This window comes from Phyllostomus discolor, chromosome 10, assembly GCF_004126475.2.
Source record: "Phyllostomus discolor isolate MPI-MPIP mPhyDis1 chromosome 10, mPhyDis1.pri.v3, whole genome shotgun sequence".
Lineage (NCBI taxonomy): Eukaryota > Metazoa > Chordata > Mammalia > Chiroptera > Phyllostomidae > Phyllostomus > Phyllostomus discolor.
Window position 1 is genome coordinate 45,587,742 of NC_040912.2, and position 21,758 is coordinate 45,609,499.

A 21,758-nucleotide genomic window follows, 5' to 3' on the forward strand; every position below is an offset into this window, starting at 1 on the left:
GTAGAGAGGCTCTTGGGACTTGTTTGAATAGTTATTTTTAACAGAATTTATCAGATGTATTTGTTTCTGTATTATTGCCATTCACGTCATGGTGATTTGGCTCCATTCCATGTTTCACTAATGCTATTCTACATTAATTACTGCACAAATAGGCTGCATTGGTGGGACTTGTGAAAAACACACTACTTATATTTGACCCTTCATCCCCAAAGTACTCTTATTAGTTTAACAAATTATATTCTGGCTCGTTCTACAATATCATGTACCCAGCTCTTGGGGGAAACATGACAATAACAGTAATGCGATTCAAAGTGAAGAACATCCCAGGCAAAGAGAATTTAGGTAGACAGTATGCAATTAGCCATGCTGGAATCTGGCCAGAAAACCATAGTTAACATTCCGATTCTTAATGGAAAGAGACATGGGAACATGGACTAGCTACAAGTCTTACTGAGCTCAGGTTTATCCTCATTACAAAGACAGGACTCAAATCCCTCAAGTTACAGACTAGATAAGTTTCCAGTACAATGATTTGCAAAGAACATTTCTGGAAAGCATATCTGATTTCCTCTTGCTTGTCCTTATACTATAAAATATCATTAAATAAATTGTTGAAACCATTTTCTGGGGTGATTAATTTCTGAGCATTATGGTGGGTAGATATCACTCTGCCAGGGGATTATATTCCAAAACAGCATGTTTAAAAATGAATTCTGCTTTGAGTGTGATTATCTCTTTCACTATTTGTCTTAGTTTTTTTCATTATCCTCAATTTGCATTAAGATTTTAATTTTTCAGATAAGTTATTTATATGTTTTCACAATTTGGATGTATTGGCCTTTATTTTCCATTAATGATTAAATAATTTGTGGCAATAGTATTAGACAGGTGGCAGCGGAAACCCAGAATGAAAGATTCAATTCTTATTTAGGACTGGAGATCTGCCTAGTGTCTTTGGGACGATGAATTTGGCAAATGCATAATGTATAAGAGCTATAAGAAAATTAATAAACTCTCCTGTTCTAACTTAATGCTTCTCCTTAATGGGTTGATTTACCTAATAGCTGTTGTCTTAATTAGGGCCTTCAGTGTTTGTTAAACTAGGAAATTTGTCATTATTGGATATTTATCAACAATAAATGTAGGAAACAGAAAGCCTGTTTAATGGAAAGTATAGTTGTATAGAGAAGGTTAAGATATGATCCTTCTAAATTCTGTATACTTAATTACTCCAAATTCTTGGCATACATTTGCAAAATTTAATAAATTACTTTCTTAAGGCAACTACTTTTAAATACATGTGATCAAGTCATAGCCTATTGTAAAGGTAAACCTTTATAAAAGAATCTGTAACATTTAGCACTGATTCACTTCTCCACACAAGTTGACATACATGTGTAGAAGGTGTAATCTGGAATTCTTTGCCATTAACACAGTGAACTAGGATAATAAAAAGGAAAATACTAGCATGTACAGGCACAGAATTCAGAGTGGGAAGATTTCTTAAAAATAAAAAAAATATGAGTAAAAGCACCTATCTCAAAATGATCTGCATTTAATCTGTGGGTCAATTCCAGAGTTGACAGGAGCCAGTGATTTATGCCTTCACAAGCTGAGAGTAACCAGGGTAGCTGAGCAGATATAAACATTTATTATTGGTGAGTGAGCAAAGCACTCTCTCTCTCCCTTACACACACAGACACACACAGATATCAAGCAGTCATAGATCATTCATGCTTGCAAAATACAGATTTTGTCTACCACTAAAGATGAGAATGAACAAACAAAAGTAAAGCAGCTGCTTGCCAATATTCACCTCCATGGCATACCAATCCATTTGGAAACTGCTTCATGGGGTACTACTAATAAAGCATGAGGGGGAAAACCCTACAAACTAAAGTCTTCTCATAGCTCTTTCCTAATCATTTGCCCCTGGGTTCTCTTCTTCTTCTTCTTCTTCTTTTTTTTTTTTTTTTACAGGAGGCAATAGTATATTGATTTTAATAAGGATACTGTTTTTATGTACACCAATAAATGAATGGTAAATGTTTTATTCAGTTCATCATACATTGATTGAATGCATGAGAAGAGTTCTTGTCTTAAGTAGAAATTATTTGGCTGCAAGTAGCATATCAAATGAGAGCTAGCATAAACAAATATGGGAATTTATTGGAAAGCCAGAATATCTTGTCTCACAGAGAAGCAGAAGTGAAAGAGATAAGACATTAAGCCAAGTTACCCCCAGAATTTCACTTTCTGCTCAAAGTTTGTTTTTTTTTAATTTGCTGCCCAAATTATAAACTCTGCCAAGAACAAAATTAGCTTCCCTCAGAATGTCAGTTACTTTGGAAGTATTGAGTTGAGGTTTAGGGTTTCATCACCAGCAGTCTGTGAAGGGCCACCTTCATGCTTTTGCGCTGTTGCTCTAGCTTCTTTGGCCCCATGCAAAATGAGAACAGCACTGTTCCTGTCCTGTGCAGTTCTTTGGCTTGGATGCATGGCAGCTTTGCTTGTGCTCAGAGTTTTACTAGACCTCTTGGGAATTATTCCTCAGCTTCAATAATTATGCAGATTTTAGGTTTCTCCTAAAATTTTCATCTGGAATTTTCACCTCGAAATCCAATGAACTCATGGCAAGTCCAAGCAAACCAAAAACCATCCATCCCTTTTTAATTTTCTACTTTTCTAGGCACTTCACCCTCCTCCTATCAAAGATCCTGTGAACCCTTGCTGTAAACAGGTTCTAGGTAAGGAGCCAAGCATACATGCATGCTCTTTGACTCTAGGAAGTAAGTCATTGTTACTGAGGAAAGATCTTTCCTGTTGGATAAGAGAAGACTTCAAAATGCAGGTCTTTTTTCCTAGATAGTAGTGCTCTTGACCTTATTAGTGTCATTTGCTTCTTACACTCAAGTTGGCAAGGCAATCAGTTGTGCTAAGTCCTGATTTCTACACCCTGACACTCAGAATGGAACTGACAGTTGACTCAGTCAGAATGCCTTCTTTGTGCATTTTCATCAATCAGTGGTTGGTGGGTTCTCTGCAGATTAATTCTGATCAATGTCCTGGATAAAGGTATACTTGATTATTGATCATTTCCCTGACTGATAGGTTCTTAAATCATTCAATTTTGATGATGTTCATTTCATTGAACAATGTCCTAGATCAAATGAACTTAACTGAAATATATAGAGCTTTTCATCCCAAAGAGGCAAAATACACATTCTTTTCAAATGCACATGGAATATTTTCAAAGATAGACCACATGATAGGACACAAAACAAGCCTCAACAAATTCAAGAAAACTGAAATCATATCAAGTATTTTCTCTGACTACAAGGGACTGAAGCTAGAAACCAACCTCATGGAAAAAAATCAAAAACACTCAAACTCATGGAGATTGAATAGCATGCTATTAAACAACAAATGAGTCAAGAATGAGATCAAGGAGAAAATTAAAAGTTTCTGGAAACAAATGAAAATGAATTCACAACAACCCAAAACTTATGGGACACAGTAAAGGCAGCCCTGACAGGGAAATTCATAGCAATACAGGCCTATCTAAAAAAAAAAAAAGAAACATGTAAAATAAACAACCTAACCCTACACCTACAAGAACTTAAAGAACAACAACAAAGACAGCCCAGAGCAAGTAGAAGGAAGGAAGTAACCAAGATCAGAGCACAATTAAACAACATAGAGACTAAAAACACAATTCTAAGGATCAATAAATCCAGGAGCTGGTCCTTTTGAAAAGATAAACAAAATTGACAAGCCTTTAAGCACACTCATCAGGAAAACAAGAGCGAGGACTAAAATAAACACAGTCAGAAATGAAAGAGGAAACATTACAACTGATACCACAGAAATACAAAGGATTGTAAGAAGTTACTACAAAGAACTATATGCTAAGAAATTTGAAAACCTAGGTGAAATGGACAAATTTCTGGGTTCTCTTCTGAGTACTTTACTGATTTCTATAGCACTTCTCTTTGATGGTGAGTCATAGAAAGTAGGCAGCTGCAGCAGCTCCAGCCTGACCCTTCGAACGAACACCTACATTTAGTGTTTTCCTTGAACTTAAAATTAAGGATATTCTCAGACTGCAGGATATGTCTGAAGAATTGGAAAAAGATGACTTTGATGAACTTGTCCAAATGTTTCAAGAGTGACTAAGGAAAATGAAGCACTAAACATCCAGGGTCTTCACAGATACCCAATGTTCATCTACTGTAGATAAACCTTGAATGGCAGGGTCTTTCTCATTGTGCTGGCATCTAGAAAGCACCCATTAAATGCCATCATTACTACTATTCACATTATTTATTATTATTATTATCCTGTATCCATGCTACTGCAAATATCATTCTTGGTTATGAGAATCCTACCCAAGGTGAAATGTTGATTCTTGATTTTGTATGTCTTAAATGGAAGGGGCCAAAATATCAGTTCATTTCCTTTAAACTCTGATGGCAAAACCAAGACCACTGTCAGCAAGTTGGAGCTCCAGAAGTTGCCCTGAGATTAATCATTGTCCCACTTCTGGCAGGAAGAATGTGCCTCCGATTCTTTTTTTTCCCCCTAGGACACTGAATTGGAACCTCTCTTCACCAATTTTTTTCTTTCTTTGTTTTCCTTTCTTCTTTATTTTAATAATTTTTATTTTTAAACTATAGTTGACATAAAATATTATGTCAGTGTTCAGGTATATGCACCAGTGACAAGATTACGTCACCCAGCAAAGCAATCATCTAGAATCAAAGGACAGATAAAGAGCTTCCAAGACAAGAAAAATCTGAAGGAGTTCATCACCACCAAACCAGTATTATATGAAATGTTAAAGGGTTTTTTTAAGAAGAAGGAAGAGGGAGAATAAGGAAAATACGAACAATAAAATGGCAATTGCCATTTTATATGTATCTATAAGAATCTATAAGCAATTGAACCTAAAAACAAAACAAACAAGCAGAACTGAAACAGACTGATAGAGCATTTTCACAGCTGCCAGATTACAGGGGTTTGGGGACATGGGCAAAAAAGGTGAAGGGATTAGGAAGTACAGATTGGTTGTTACGGAATAGTCATCGGGATGTAAAATAAAGCATAGGGAATATACTCAATAATATTGCACTATATATGGTGTCAGATGGGTATGAAATTTTTAGAATGGTCACTTATTGAGTTATATAGTGCCTCCTATTCTAAAATGTGGTACCAATGTCCCAAGCCACCTGACAGAGAGAGGCACTGCTAGGGATGGCAGGCAATACAGCAAGACCTACTCTCACAAGTGTAAATGAATGGGTGGAAACCATATCCAAAAGTTAAAAAAGAAGAAGTATTCAGTAAAAGAAGGCAAAATCATCACAACCAATAATTAATAGAGCTGGTTTAATATCAAGAGGCTTTCAGGCTTCTTGCCTTGCAGAGTGCGTGATCTGCTTACTCTGGGAGATTTCTGATGAGGGTGGTGCTCTGGGGAGCTTTATGACTTACAGTACTCTATTTATTGGCATTTAGAGCCCCACCTACTTGGTCATGAACAAAGGGCTACTTAGGGATTTGTGGGAAATGAAAAATCATGATGGTAATTAGAAGCATAAAAGTGTGGTTTGCCTTTTCTTTCACATGGGCAAGTTCTGTGAAAAAACATTGGAAGATGAGTCAGATAAAGCTAAGAATTTGTGAGGAGAATGGAGAAGAAACACAGATGGCTATATAGGAAGAACATACTACTTCTGTAACCTTTACAGACCTCCAAAATCAAAAAGTACAACAAATATAAGGCTAGGTTCAGTGTTAGAAACTGTTATTGTTATACATCTATTTCATATTAATTACTAAAGAGCCAACAGATGGTAATGGCCTTCTAACAATCCAGGGCTGCTTTAAACTGGTGACCTATAATTGCAATTCCCCAGATCACATAAACTCCGTAAGTTAATTACTCTATTGGTATTATATCATTCTGCCCTACTTGATATAAATAAGGATAGGCTTAGGTGAAATGGATTAAATATTCCCAAGAAAACTGAAAAAGAAATCTAAAAAAGACAAGGAGAAATATGAATTCCAAATTCCAGTGACTCACTTGTATCTTTCTTATTTTACTTGACATTCTCAAACTTTATTTTCAAACTCATCAGCTAGACAGTTTTACATACTCACTACTCTCTATTCTCTTGTTTTATAAATAGTAGAATTTAATTTGTTGTTAATAACAAAAACTGCTAATATTAATATTTCAAATTATAAGCATGACATTGAAACAATTCCAATGGAAATTATTTATTTTTATTGCCAAGAATTACAAATATGCAATACTTGTGTCCAGTGTAATCAATTTAGTGCATTTCATTTTGATATTACTTTAATGACATATAAGGGTGACATAATTTGTGAAGTCTGTAGTTTTTGTACCCTGTTAATTCCCCCTTCCTCATAATTGGAGTTGTCAGCTTAATCCTTTGTCTTCTATTCATTTTCCTTTGTATTCACTTCCTTTTGAAACTTATTTGTTCCTAAAGTTTTCAATTAAAAGGACATGTATTTATTAAGTCCTTTCTATATGCCAGATACTATCCTAAGGGTTTTATATATATTTTAAATTTAATTATCATGACATTAATTGCATACTGTTATTAGTCCTGTTATGGGTGAAGACACTGAGGAACTGAGAGTTTAAATAATTTGCCCAGGACCACGTGGCTAAAACTTGTAAATGGTGAAGCCAAGATATGCACCCATAGGCTTATTATGTCAATTTTCTTAACACTTATGCCATATCCAGTCCTATTCACAATATTTCTAGCTTCCTTCAAGTCATCACTGAATGTGAAATCATTTTCACATTCAGAAAGAAATATGAAATCATTTTCTTTCCCCATAAACTAAATCGTCTCCTTATTTTTTCCAGCTTTACATCCAAGTCAATGAACACCTAATAATCTAGCATGTGCTACACACTGGGATTCAACAATGGTTTGGAATAGTTCCTGAGCTTAAGAAGCTAACATTTTAACCAGGAGGAGAGAAACATAAATAAAAAATAAAGCAATGTTATAAATGCTCTCATAGAGGTGTATGTACAGTGTAATAGAATGTTGAAATGGAACTAATTTTGCTTTGGTTTTGGTTGAGGCTCCAAGAAAATAGGTGGCAACTCCTCCACATTCCAAAAGATTACATATAAGGGTCTAGCAAAAGAGGTGGTAAAAGGGCTTAGTTATCACTTGCATTGAAGGCACACAAGCTTGCAGATGATGGGAGTAGGCATCTGTACAATAGAGAGATGACTTCTTTAGAAAGTGTTGGTGAGCTATGAGTGCCATCCATGTCCATGTCAGGGGAGGAAAGTACCTTTTCCACTTCTAATGCCTGGTGTATAGAGCTTCAAGAATCCCACTTGGAGGTCATGCTGAATGGGCTTGGACTAGTGGCTGGAGCTTCCTGGCAGGTGGTTGGTTAGGAAGAGGGCTGCATTTAAGAGTAATTAGTCTTCTCCCAATGATAGATCCAAGATGACTGTTCACCATAGACTAGGCTTGGGCCTGTGCACACAAGAGACAACCTAGTTTGTCTAAGACCCTGTTACCAAAGCACTTCTTCAGTGATAAGGAGCCTCAGCAGAAAGGTTGCAATCATTAGCCAGAGGTCCCAGTGGCTAAGAGTAGAAGCAGACATGAGAAATGCATGGGAGGACTGCATCCAGGCTTTGTGAGGAGTGGGGAGATTTCCAAAGAGCCTATTGGTAGGTTCAACAGAGAACCAGCTTTTACCACTTGCCAGGATGAGGGATCAATACTTTAGGCTTACAACAATATCTGCATCTTGTCTCTTCCCTGGAGAGCTCTGAGCCTGAGACTCATGGGGGTTGGTGAGAAAAGAGATTACCACTGTCTCCATCCCACAGCAGCAGACCTAAGTGGAATTACTACAGTGAACTGGTCATATTTGTTATTAAACCAAGACTGTTTAGAAGACTGAAGTGATTGGATGACATTTTTGGTCTACCAGCTATCTTAGGAAAGGCCTTAGTTTTTGTGAAAAGAAGGCAGAGATGAATTTGAATGGTCACTTGGGAAAAAGAATGGACCTCTTTTCTAGCCCCCAAGTCCTGTTTGTTCAATCTAATGGTTACACCAGCACAGAGTGGAGGAAAGCATTAACTATAGAAAACTTCACATGGACAGACATTTAAACTGGGCCCTAAAGGATGATGTGGAATTGCCAGGCAGACAAAAAAGAAAGGTGGGAAAGCATGTATAAAGATGTGGGGAGTATGAAATTCTGTGATGTATTTGTGATACTGGAGCACAGTGGGGTAGATGAGAATGAAGAGTTAGGTTGGGCCTAGACTGAAAATGGCCTTAAATTCCAGGCTGTGGAGCTTGTCTTGTATCTTTTAGGCCTACACAGGAAGCCATCAAAGGTCTTGAGTATGGAGGGAGCATAATGTAATTTGTACTAAGGAATGATGCTGGAGTTTTGTTGGTGACACCCCTTTGTATGAGTCTTAGTTTTTAACATCCTTGCCAGAGGCAGTCTGCTACCATTAGACTGCTGATTTCTCTTTCTTTAGTGTCTCCCCATTCTCACTCTATTTCACCTCCCAGGCGGGTTACTGAAAATGCCTCCTGCCTCCATACGGGGAATATTTTAATAGTCCTATCTCAAGTTCACTTTAGGTTAGAGGTCAATACTTGAGATGGACCTGTAACTAGGATTGTGAAAACAAAATCAGCTGTGGAAGAGAAGGAGACTAGAGTTTGATCTGAACTTACTAAATTCTAATGTATAAAAATCAGATCCAGAAATATGAGAAAAATAAGAATCTTTTCACTTATAGCCAGGAAGTGATGGGGAAGAAAATGAGCAGATAATTAGCAAATAGATGGATGTTGAGAAGAAACAGGAGAAACAGAAGCACATCAGTTTATATTTATTACTCATAAGAGCAAAGTCATGTGGTGACTGAGATCAAGACTAAGTCAGTTTCCTGTATTTGAATCCTGGCTCTGCCAGTGGTGAGAAGTATATTTTGGACAAGTTACTCAACATTTTTATGTCCACTTTCAACACCTGTAAAATGGAGTTAATATAACACCTTCCTTGTAGGTTTATAAGGATCAAATTATATGAGATAGTATATATTGGGATGGCTAAAAAGTCCAGTTAGTTTTTTTCTGTAAAATAAAAGACATGTTTTTCATTTTCACCAATAACTTTATTGATTTGTATGTTTTGAGTACATTGGCTATCTCCTACTATTTATTGTCTTCTAGTGGGTAGAGACCAAGGGTGCTGCTAAACATCTTCCAGTGTGTAAGACAGCCCTACTGCAAAGAATTATTTGGCCAAAATGTCAATAGTACCAAGAAGCTTTGTAAACCACCTTTGACATTTTCCATCAGCCATAGCACCTTCTCCATACACTACACTGCAGAAATCTTTTTTTTCCATTTCAGCTGAGTTTTTAAATTTCTTGAAACAAAAAAGCAAAATATGCCATAAATGTCGCATATCTTCTTCCATCTTAAATGTTGAAGTGGATGTACAAAAATTCACCGATTTTCATTTTTTTAAATGCATGCTGATATGCCATCATAAATAATTCAACAAACAAGTGCTGGTGAGGTTGTGGAGAAAAGGGAACCCTATTACACTGTTGGTGGGAATGTAGACTGGTGCAGCTACTGTGGAAAACAGTATGGAATTTTCTCAGAAAACTAAAAATGGAACTGCCTTTTGACCCAGCATTTCCACTGCTGGATTATATCCTAAGAATCCTGAAACACCAATTCAAAAGAATCTATGCACCCCAATGTTCATAGCAGCATTATTTACAATAGCCAAGCACTGGGAACAGCCTAAGTGTCCATTAGTAAATGAGTGGGTCAAAAACTATGGTACATTTATACAATGAAGACTACATAGCAGAAAGAAGGAGCTCCTACCCTTTGAGAGAGCCTGGATGGAAATGGAGAGCATTATCCTAAGCAAAATAAGCCAGGTGGTGAAAAGACAAATACTATATGATCTCACCTGTAAGTGGAACCTAATCAACAAAACAAAAAAGCAAGCAAAATAGATCCAGAAACATTGAAATAAAGAAGAAACTGACAGTAACCAGAGGGGAAGGGGGAGGGAATAATGTGGGGGATGAAGAGGAAGGGTTGTCAAGGAACATGTATAAAGGACACATGGAAAAAGCCAAAGGGGTGCAGGGTCAAGGGTGATAGGTGGGGTTTGGTGGGGTGGAGGCTGAGTGGTGGGATGAAAATGGAGACAACTGTACTTGGAGAACAATAAAAAATAAATTCAAATAAAAAATATATGCTGATATGACAGCTGTCACAATACAATCTAACAAAATTGTTTTGAATGAAGTTAAAGACAACCAAGCACTACTAGAGCCATCTTACAAAAAACTAAAGGAATTTTCACATAAAGGGGAGAAATATATCTGCTTTTTTGTGGTTATGTTCTCTAGGTTCAGTCCAGTGTATGACACAGTAGCTCCTCAAAAATACTCGTTAAGTGGATGAACAAATGTTTTGGTAACAATGATTTGTTATCCTTAAAAGAGAAGGTAACATAAAAAGAACACTGCTTATCCCTTTATTAGTAGGTTTAGTAAGAATGGTTATCTTTTTTTTTTAGATTTTATTTATTTTTACTTTTAGAGGGAAGGGAGGGAGAAAGAGAGAGAGAGAGAGAGAGATCAATGTGCGGTTGCTGGGGGTCATGGCCTGCAACCCAGGCATGTACCCTGACTGGGAATCGAACCTGCGACACTTTGGTTCGCAGCCCGCGCTCAATTCACTGAGCTACGCCAGCCAGGCCGTAAGAATAGTTATCTTAATATGAATTGGTTTATTCAGCTTTAGGTATTACAGGAGAAGAGAAGGGACAAAAGAGAAATCAAACCTTAACTGTGGCTCCTGGGAAGAAGAGCCAGTTGCCCGTGTCCACTGGATCCAGACTGTCTTCTAAAATGACTTGTCTGTGAGCTGAGTTGATGATCAGGATGTTATCTAAGGCCCAGCAGGCTTCATACACTTCACCTACACGAAGATTTTCCTGCTTCCACTGAAACTGGACGTTCTCCCCCTTGGCGTCTTCAGGAAGGTAGAGGATGTGGATGATGGTGCTGACATTGGAAGGGGCTCTGGAACATATGGTAAGATGAGAATTATAGCTACAGTTAAAGAACTTTAGATCAATTTTGTTTCTTAATTAAGATTGTAGTTTTATTAACTTAAAAATACTATATACATTACAGACTAAATACAATTCCATGGTCTTTAAATCTTTTAGTATATGCTGACTATTAAGATGCTCAGATTAAGTGATGACAGTTTAAATATTAAATATCTTCAGTAAATTTACCTTCAACACCGGGAAGGCACTAAGCTAGTAAAGGAATAGTGGAAGGAAAATTTCACACATTTTCATGGTGATTGTAGAAAATTACAGTGTATCCAGCACAGTTTTTTTATTTGATACTAAGAAGAAAAAAAGGAGAAAAACTATAAATTATCTTAATTTTGGTTCTTTGAAATTTGGATCTATTAGAGATAATTGTTTGCTATGATTCATAATCAGTCTTTACATAATAGTTATTTTATTTCTACTAACCTGATACATTTTTGTTTTGTTTATATGAAATGTAAGATTTGCCAAGAGAATTAAGTGCTCTATAATTATTTACAATTTCATGAGGATCAAGGTTTTAAAATTTGATATAATTTAACATTATTTTTATATTAAATGTGTTAGAATCTAGGCCTTTCTGCTATATAATAATATATTTTTATTAAATATTTTATTCTATCAATATAGAAACCTGTTATAGTGAATATTACTGCTTTAGCCAGGACTAAAAGTAGTACTAAATGCCAACAAGTAGTACTGTTGGCTTACTATAAATCTGTTTTGAAAGGAGTGCAGAAAAGACATTTTTCATTTGCCAATGAAGCTTATATATATCTATAGAATTGTCAGTATAGGTTATAGATGGTGTACCTTACCTTTAGGGGTAACCAATTTCCCCTTCTTTTAAAATATTTCATAATGAATATGTCTTTGGCTTCAGAAGAATTTAAAATAATGAAAAGAATATATTTTAGTTTTCAGAAGGGATTAAAAATATGTTCATTCTGATCACTAAATGGTAAGAAAAATTCACATATAGTAGTTTGCATGACCTAAACTTGAAAATTTCATTTAGTAAAAAACCAAATGAAACCAGGAGTATACTCTTCATAGGTTGTAATTAAATGTATGTGTACATTCACTATTTTTTTATCTCAAAGTATGCAGTTCTTTTCTAGCAAGAATTTCAGCTACTACAATTTATCTAAATTATTATGTACAGCTATTAGAGAAAAATGGAGGTATGGGTAAAATTTCCAATATTTATGGTGCCTTCCTAAAGCCATTTATACAAATAAGTATTTAATATCAATGTATTTTCATCATAATTGCTAGAAATAGAAAGAATAGCAAAATGTTCTGTTATAAAATTGGCACAGTATATCAGAGCTTGGTTTATAGCAGGTATCTATAAATTTTATGTTATCTTGCTACAGAGGAAAGAAGTCTATTAAAATCCATGAATTGGAATCACTTTTCTCAGTTTTTGGTTAGACTTAGATTTATAAAAACTTTTATCTTTTAAGTGCAACTAAAAACTTTGGATAGGGCGATTTTGTGTTAAAGACTAAGAACCTAATATTTATTGTTCCCCCTACATAAATCATTTTCTCAACATGAAACTATAGTATAGAAAATAACATATGAAAAAAGAAAACTACAAAACTTATAGAAAATGTTTTACTTGTATTATACTAACTTAAGAACTAAACTAATCAGAATAGCTAATTTATAAAAGTTCAAGGTATCTTTTTCCTTTTAATATCTTACCATACTTGAAATGAAATATCCACTATGAATTTTGCTTTATGATTTATGCAGAAGTAGTAAACATAATTTGATTCTTGTTCATTTAACCAATTTTTTCAGCTTGAATGAACTTCTTCAAGCATCCTACTTCATTTTCTTATTGAGGTTTTTTAAAAAAATAAATAAAATACAATAAATGATTACAAGTTGTATCATAATTATGATGACAGAGTTTTAAAACTGGCCTTAGGGAAATTAGAAGGAAAATGACAGAACTGAATATTAGATGCCAAATGTCCAGTGGCTACTAACTCACTATCACCATAGACTAGAAGGAAGTTAGGTAGGATCTGATAAAATCTTAGGCCTACAAACAGGCCATAGTCAGGTCACCTAGAGAGATAGGTGATGTAATTTTGTGGAGGACTCCATCATAAAGGTTATTATCCAAATATGTCTTTACCAGAAAACAAATAACTTTTTAGAGCTACTGCTGAACAGTGGAAAGTTCCAAATTGGAAAAATGGCAATTTTAACAATGTCTTCAAATAAGGTATATCATGATATGTGTGCATCTATGTAATTCAATGTAACAATCAGAGTACGTTTAACCATGAGGAATAAAGTCAGTGGCAGAATAAAGGCAAGCAGGGAAGGAGAAATTCACCTATGTCAGAATTTATGAAAATACTTTAAATGATAACCAACCTAATTATCTCAAGCTGAATCCAGTCTGCAGTATTATTCTTGGCGTATGATACGATGATGTTGGGGTCTGAATAACTAAAGCGACAGGAACCTGAACCTGTAAATAGCAATACATTTCAAAGTTTAAAAAAACAGAGTGATTACACATTATTCATAAATATTAAGATGATTTTATAACCATTTAGATATTTATGTAATTGTTTCTTCATTCCTTCTAACTATGCTGAACAGTTCTGGTAAATATTATTTGATAAATAATTTTAGGAATCAGAAAGAAGAACAAGGTGAATTGCAGATTTATTTAGAAACACACAAACTTCTAAATTAAGTTATAAAATAAGCATTTAATTCATGTGTCCTTTATACATGTTCCTTGATGGCCCTTCCCCTATTTTCCCCCATTACACTTCTTCCCCGACCCCTCTGGTTACTGTCAGTTTGTTCTTTATTTCAGTGTCTCAGGTTATATTTTGCTTGCTTGTTCAAGGGTGGGAGATGAGGGTGGGTGGGGTGGGGGTGTGGTGGAGTGAAAACGGAGACAACTATACTTGAACAACAATAAAAAAATAAATAAAATACATAAGCACTTCAGCTCTATGCTAAGAAGTATCTAAATATTATAGAAAGGTTGATAGTGTGTCATAATTCTTGCAAATTAATATTAATCACCATATTTTGCCATGTATAATGTGCATTTTTTGCCCTAATTTTTGAGGAAAAAATATGGATGCACATTATACATGGGTAGTACTAATTCCATACCTATATAAATGTTTTTGATTCTTTTAATTATGCTTATGTGTTAAAAGTGTAACTCTAGAAAGCAATAAAGATATCTGCAAGCAAAATAAATGCCTGGAATATGATAATTGGTGTTAAAAAACAAGTATCTAAATATAAATAAATAAATAAATGAATTAAAAATTAAAATGAAAGATTTTTTCCTGAATGTTTGAGCCAAAAACATGGGTGTGCATTATACACAGCAAAAATACAGGTAATAGTGATTGCATTAAATGGTACATAAGTTGTTACATTGAATGAGGAATAAAAACATCCTCTTCTGTGTGTGTTATTTAACTAATGAGATAGTATGTGAGAAACTAAAATATTGTAAAGAAAATTCAAGTACCAAATGAATGAGAGCTATGGAAGATATGACATATTATTCTATTATAGTCCAATGTTAAAGATTTAAAAGAGAAACATTATGATTCATTGTGACTATTTGGTGATTATTTCCCATTTCTATTTTAATATTGGAAATATTAACACAAAAGAAAGTTTCAAAATTCTGCTAAAAATTTGTTTCTACATGTTTAATGAATTCATATAATAAGACATGGTATGAATGTAATTTCAAAGATCTTTGGATACCCAAAACAGTCATGAAACATGCCAAAAGTCTATTGTCATTGAATATAGTGGCATTTTAAATACTATATTAAAAACAAATGAACCAAAAGAAAAAGACATGGTGCAATTTATGTTTAACCTTCACCCATCTGCTAGAGGAGCCTGTTTCAGCAAATGGCATCTGTTGAGTTTTTACATTTGTAGCACTCAAAAGAGTTTCAAGCTTTAATCAGACTCATTTTATTTCAGTGGTGTTTGGTACAACACCAGTTAGTTTGCAATCACCAAAGCTGGCAATGTGCTAAAAGGCCAAACAGAACTTTTCCTACATTTATTCTTACAGCCAAAACATAAGTGAAAAAGCATGAAAGGAAAAGTATTCAAAGGAAAGCTGCCCGGCAACCCTAAGCTCAAACTGAAATCCACCTTATGTCATTTTGATCATTGCTAAATTCTACCGTTCATAGGCAGCTGCTTAAAATAAATATCAAACTGTGGGACTAGAAATGGAAACTGCCAGGATTATGTGGGACAAACTTTAACATAAACAAGAATAAGGTCTGGCAGACAATCTGTTTAATTCAAATTAGCCTAAGAATTCAAATGGCATTTATGTGCTTCCTTTACACTGCATACACTGTAAGCACTGAAAAGCAAATGTATAAGGTGAATCCCTGAAAATGGAAAGGATAAAACAAATGATAACCAAAAATGTTCCTTACAGAATTCAATTCCTTGTAAATTGTTTACAAATTGAGAAAAGAGAAGGAAAGCTGATAAATATCAAAGTAAAAATGTGTCCCGAGATGACCCTGTTAGGTCATCTCTCCTATCTATTTTCTTATGCTACTATCTCAGTGTTGTGAAATTAAATTGATCATGAACCCATAAAACAAAAAGGAGCCTAGGAGGTGTCTCACCTTTCCTTAGTCACTTAGTCATTAAGTCTTTCATATCTAAAATAGTAATACCTTTTGCATCCATATCCTCCTCACCATTGTCAATGAACTTCATTAGATCTTGCCAGGACTTTGCAGTAGTGATTAGTTGGTTTCCCAGTCTCCAGCCTCACTTGTCCTTATTCAGCCACACTGTTGCTAGGACTCTTCCTACAAGTGAACTGAGTCACGTTACCTCCCTGCTTATAATTTATCCTTCAACAGTTACTCAGGATAAAGCTTTATCCCTCAGGAAAAAGCTGCATTTCCACCCACAGTGGGGCAAAGGTACACAGTTCCTAGAGATCAAATGTGTACCCTGGAAAATAGAACTAGCCCAGGGTTACCTTAAAAGATTCCCATGTGAAGGCATGGTCAAAAGGACAAAGGGACTTCCACATAGAGATAGACACCTGGAAGACCAGGTCTGGGGTACAAGGTATAAATGGCTAGTCAGGGGAGAGGTGCTGCCCATGCTTAGTGAACTGAAGTGGAAGGTTCCAGCTGGAAGCTCAACAGAAACAGTCAGCTGTGGATATCTGCCTCACTCTGAGGCAGCTCCCACCAAACTACCATTCTAAATGGCACCAGTCCAGTGAATAAATGATTCCCCACACCCACTCTGATTATAGCTATTCTGCATAAACTAGGCAAATGTTTTCTTCACATAAACCCTCCTGAATTGCAACCACACTGTTGCATAGACTTCAGTGAGCAGAATAAGATTGTCCTTGCCTAGACTGACAATGGTTACTTGACTCTGGGATGAGGAGGTGTCCACGGGCCCACATGACTAATGCCACACCAACTCCCTGCTCTCAGATGCTGTGGTGTAGAGCTCTCACATCCCTCAAAGCACCGCTCATGCAGTGAGGGGACAATAACCAGGTGCCACATGCAACAGCTACCTCTTTCTTTCCCCTCTTAAATCAAGGATCTTTAATTGCTAAAGCTGATATTTAAAATCAGAAAGAAAAGAGAAACCCAAATGTCAGATGCAAAATACCCCCCATTTTTGCAGATCCATTTTCTCCCCTTCATATCACTTCCAGTGTAATCCTGTACTCTAAAGTAGCAGTTTTGCAAAGATTTAAAGAATTGCTGAAGGAGAAAAGATAATTTAGAATCATGGGTATACAAGCCTGGTCTGAGAGCCATCGATAGATTTAAATTGATCTAAAAATTCAAATACTTTCTTTAGTTCTTACTAAAGAAAGAACTAAAATGAGGATTTTCATTTTTACCCCTAGCAAGAGTACAAGTAATCTACAAAGTGATTAGGGGTTCCTAAAGTTTGATATACATAAATAAAATAAGTGAAATTCTAAAACTTACTGAGGACCCAATCCAACAGACTATGAAATATATATGGCTCTCATATGTAGAGCTACACATATAAAGGCTACCGATATCCACAGTTTGGGGAGGACATGATATTTTGTGTTAAAGGCGCCTCCTCAGTGCTGTTTCCAGTTGGTCTTTGTTGTCAAATCTTGATTTTATATTGATGAATTAATAAATGATAAAGATAAACATACAGCTATTTGCAGTAACTGTCATTTACATTATTATTGGTTATTTAGTCAACCCCATAGTATAAAATGATGGACATTTTTAATACAATACAACAATATTTGTAACATAAATGAATTATAAATAAAAGTCATCTCTACTCATATGCAAAGGCAGATATCTACAAAGTGCCCTGAAACTATCCTGAAACAAATTGTTTTGGTGCTTTTCTGTTCTCTTATCCACATGGCCTCCTTTGGGGATCTTATTCAATTTCAAGACTTTAAATAACATCTATGACATATAATACCCAGGATTACATCTCCCATGAGATTTACACTTGTAATATCCAACTGTTACTTACCATCTCTAGTAAACATCTCAAAGTCACTAAGTCAAAATTACAAGTATTAGGAGATCCAAGATGGCGGCAGAATAGGTGGTTGTTACACTCCCCTCCTCCCAGGACCAAACTGGAAGTACAACTACAACATCAAATAATTGACCTGATGTTCACAGGAGCACAATTTACAATTTCCAGCCAAGTGCAGGAAGCAACCTAAATGCCCATCAGTAAATGAGTAGATCAAAAAACTATGGTACATTTACACAATGGAACACTACACAGCAGAAAGAAAGAAGGAGCTCCTACTCTTCCTGACAGCATGGATGGAACTGGAGAGCATTATGCTAAATGAAATAAGCCAGGTGGTGAAAGACAAATACCATATGATCTCACCTGTAAGTGTAATCTAATCAACAAAACAAACAAGCAAGAAAAACAGAACCACAGACACTGAAATAAAGAACAAAATGACAGTAACCAGAAGGGAGGAGGGATGGGAATAACGGGGGAAAGAAGGGGAAAGATTGTCAAGGAACATGTATAAAGGAACCATGGATAAAGCTAAAGAGGGGTAGGATCGAGGGTAGGAGGTTGGGGTGGGTGGAGCAGGAGAAAGTGGTGGTGGGTTGTTCAAGTGTACTTGAACAACAACAAAAAAAACAATTGGCCTGAATAACCAACTGAAGACAAGCTGATCAGAAGAAGTTTTACAACCAAGGATTTACAGAAGAAGCCACACTCAGACTGGTAGGAATGGCACAGACATGAAAAGAGCTAGTGCTGTTCCCACAACAGGCTGGCAGCTGAGATCCTCAGGTATCTGTGCAAATAACACCTCCTCAAAGAAGGCTTCCTGAGCACTCAATCTAAAGAAGTCTATCCAAAATTTCCAATCATCTTTCATTTTTATCACTCACTTTTATGTTATTCATAGTATTTAGCATTTAAATTTATCTTATTTACTTGTGTCCTTGACCATTGTCCATCTCCTGTTAGGATGCAAACTCCATCAGAATAGAAACTATAATGTTTTGTTCACTAATTGTATCTTCAGTACCCAAGTACTCAGTGCATGGTACACAGCAGAAACTCATCAAACTTTGGATGGATTATAAATAAATTTGCTGCAGTTTGTTTATTTTAAATTCTCCATTTCTTTGTTTTACCTGAGTTATGTTTCCACTAAAAGGGGAACTATAATAGTAGATAGAACTTAAGGACTTTTGACTTGCCCGAGGAGTCAAGATAACATAAAACTCTGACAACCAAGCTTTGGAATATGTGAACTGCATATATCCTTTCCACACATTAACTTTGGTATCATTGTATAGTCAACAGGGCAATAATTACTCCAAGTTAATTAAAAATGCCTTAGATAGTTACATAATCTAGTCTGCCTTTGGAATAAAAATATCAGAGACAAATTACATGAGTAATTCTTGTACATTTTTATCATCTGATAAAGAAATGTAAGGAATAATGATATCCAGTTGAATTATTTTACTTAATAGTAAAGTCTTATTAGAATGGCCCAGCATAATTGAAAATAAGCAATCTGCAAAGTAATTCAAAGTAGCCATAAGCCACACAGAATATCATCCCCAAGGCACAAGTTCTGACCTCTCTATCAGGAATCATTTTCTACTGCATTAAAAAGTTTCTCAAATGTAATACCTTCTTGATTCTAAGACATTATCTTGTCTCCTTAAGTTGACTTATTTTATTTGTTTAAGTACTTTATTAGATTAACATACTGCTCTTATGGAAAAAAAATACCCACTTGTAAGTTTAGAAAGAAACCTAATAAAATTGTAATGTTAGAAAAATGTAACTTTAAATTGTAATATTATGGATTAATGAAAAATTCACTCATGGTAGGTGCATCTTATAATGTATTGTATATCCTCAAACAGATATTATTTCATTTTTATCATATGAGGGAACTCTTCAGAGTAATACATTCAAGGCTTATTGATAATTGTATCAAAGCTTACTGATAATTGCATATAAAATTTTTCCTTCACTTTTTAGACTAAAACTTCCTCTGATGTAAGTAACCTATCTCCCAGAGAGAAAGTATGTGAGGAGTCAGGAGAATGAACAGTGGAGGCAGGCTGCCAGGGTTGCAATCTGGGCTTTGGCACATCTTAGCTATGTGACCTTGGGAAAGTCACTTACTTTTTCTGTGCCCAATTTACACATTTGTAAAAAGTAAATAATAACAGCAATCTCTTTATAGAACTGTTGTAAAGATTGAGAAGTTGATACATGAAAAATGCCTAGAAATTTTTTTAGCCTATATTATTTAATAGATTTCAGCTATGACTCAATATTTTTATTTCATTTCATAAATTCATTTACCCTAGAAAAAGAAGCAAATTTCTAACTGTACATATTCATGGGCTAAATATTAAATTTAATTACTACTTATCAAAGAACTATAGCATGTTTTTTCTCTATAGTTTCTTTTACTTTGGGCCATTTTCTGACTCTTTAATGCAAATGCCGTAAGTTCAACATCAAAATGAAAACTGAAACCTGAATGAGTTATCTGTTTGTTAACAGCACTGGTAATTGTGTTAGTGGGGAAGAGATGGGTTTCCTTGGTAAGAAAAAGAAGGCATTCTGAGAGTAGGATAACAAGACAAAGTAGTGTAGAGATACATTTCATAAGGTACATACAATTGCTAGAGTGGAGCTGAAAATTTGATTTTGCAGTTCCTATCATCCAAAGAAAACAGAAAATCTTATCAGTTATTGTTTTAATAGCACCCCAAAAGAAAAAAAAATCCAGTAACTCAAGGGAACAATTATGGTTGCTATGAATAGTCAATATGCATGCCTACTTTACAAGTAAGGAAAGAAACAGTGGCAAAAAGAAGTTAAGAAATTTACTCAGGGACAAATGGGATTCAGAACTGGACAGACCAGAGATAAGTCATGCTTTTGACCATGTCACTCTACTGTTTCTGGGGCAAAAAGCACATTTATTTTTCTCTAAATAGTGCTGCATTTTCACATGGTCAGAATATGTTGGGACAGTGCTCTGTGCCATTACTTCTACTCACGCTCATGATTTTCAATAGCTGTAATAGAGGCTGTGATAGCCCTGTCTTTACTAAAGAAAAACCTAAAGGACTGAACCACCTCTAGCCTGAATACCCTGCTAGTCATCATCTCAGCTCTCTCTCAGGTTTTACTGTTGGATAAGATCACAGTAATTATGTCTACTCAGGCATCACCTTCTCTGCAGGCTCCCTGCTCAATCCTCTCCTTTTCTTCCCCAGCAGCCAGCCACCCAAACCTGTGGACCCTCCTCCTGCACATTCATGAAATCTATACTTTTACCATCACCACCACCTCCTTAGACCATGTGTCATCCAGATCAATGTGATAATCCCTAACAGGACCCTCAGAACAAACACAAAAAGTTAACCTTTTAAAAAATTTCTTTGTCATTTGCTTAAGAAATCTACAGAATGGCATTTTAAAAGAGATTTTAAAAATTAGTTGCATTCTAAAAAAAGCAATATTCTATTTTCCAACTCAGACAATTTTAATTGTGTGAAGAGTTTTAACCTGATATAATATTGCAATCAGAGTTAAATTTCAGATACTAATGGAGTCCACAATTGTATTTTAAATAACAAATTCCATAAGAGCTTATAAATCTGTTTCTAAAACAATCATTTTACTATAAAGAAATAATGATATTTAAAAGTATAGCACAATATCTGTTACTTTTTATTTGAAAATAAAGGAATAAAAAGAATGATAAAGCTTATTTCTATCTGGTTTCTTTCTTTTCCTGTCTGGGTATGATCACTATAATTCTAATAAATATTTTATTGTAACATTTGTCTAACCTATGAACTACTCTACTGAATTTAAAATTACAATTGGAATTGGTATATTGGTATTTTATCCCTGGTTATATTTAAATAGTACTATCTCTAGTATGATTTAGAAAAAAACAGGTAGATGACATTTTA

At 35.2% G+C, this 21,758-nt stretch overlaps 1 protein-coding gene across 5 annotated transcripts in view; it reads right to left on the reverse strand.

The window, feature by feature from the left end:
* Window positions 1-21,758, reverse strand: part of RELN (reelin) — a 567,213-nt gene that overhangs the window by 232,329 nt on the left and 313,126 nt on the right. For all 5 annotated transcript variants that reach the window (XM_036010728.1, XM_036010729.1, XM_028525327.2 and 2 more), the window contains exons 9-10: window positions 13,615-13,711; window positions 10,930-11,170 (exon numbers count right to left, since the gene is read on the reverse strand). In XM_036010728.1, coding sequence (XP_035866621.1) covers window positions 10,930-11,170; window positions 13,615-13,711 — 338 coding nt within the window. The remainder of the gene's footprint in view (window positions 1-10,929; window positions 11,171-13,614; window positions 13,712-21,758) is intronic.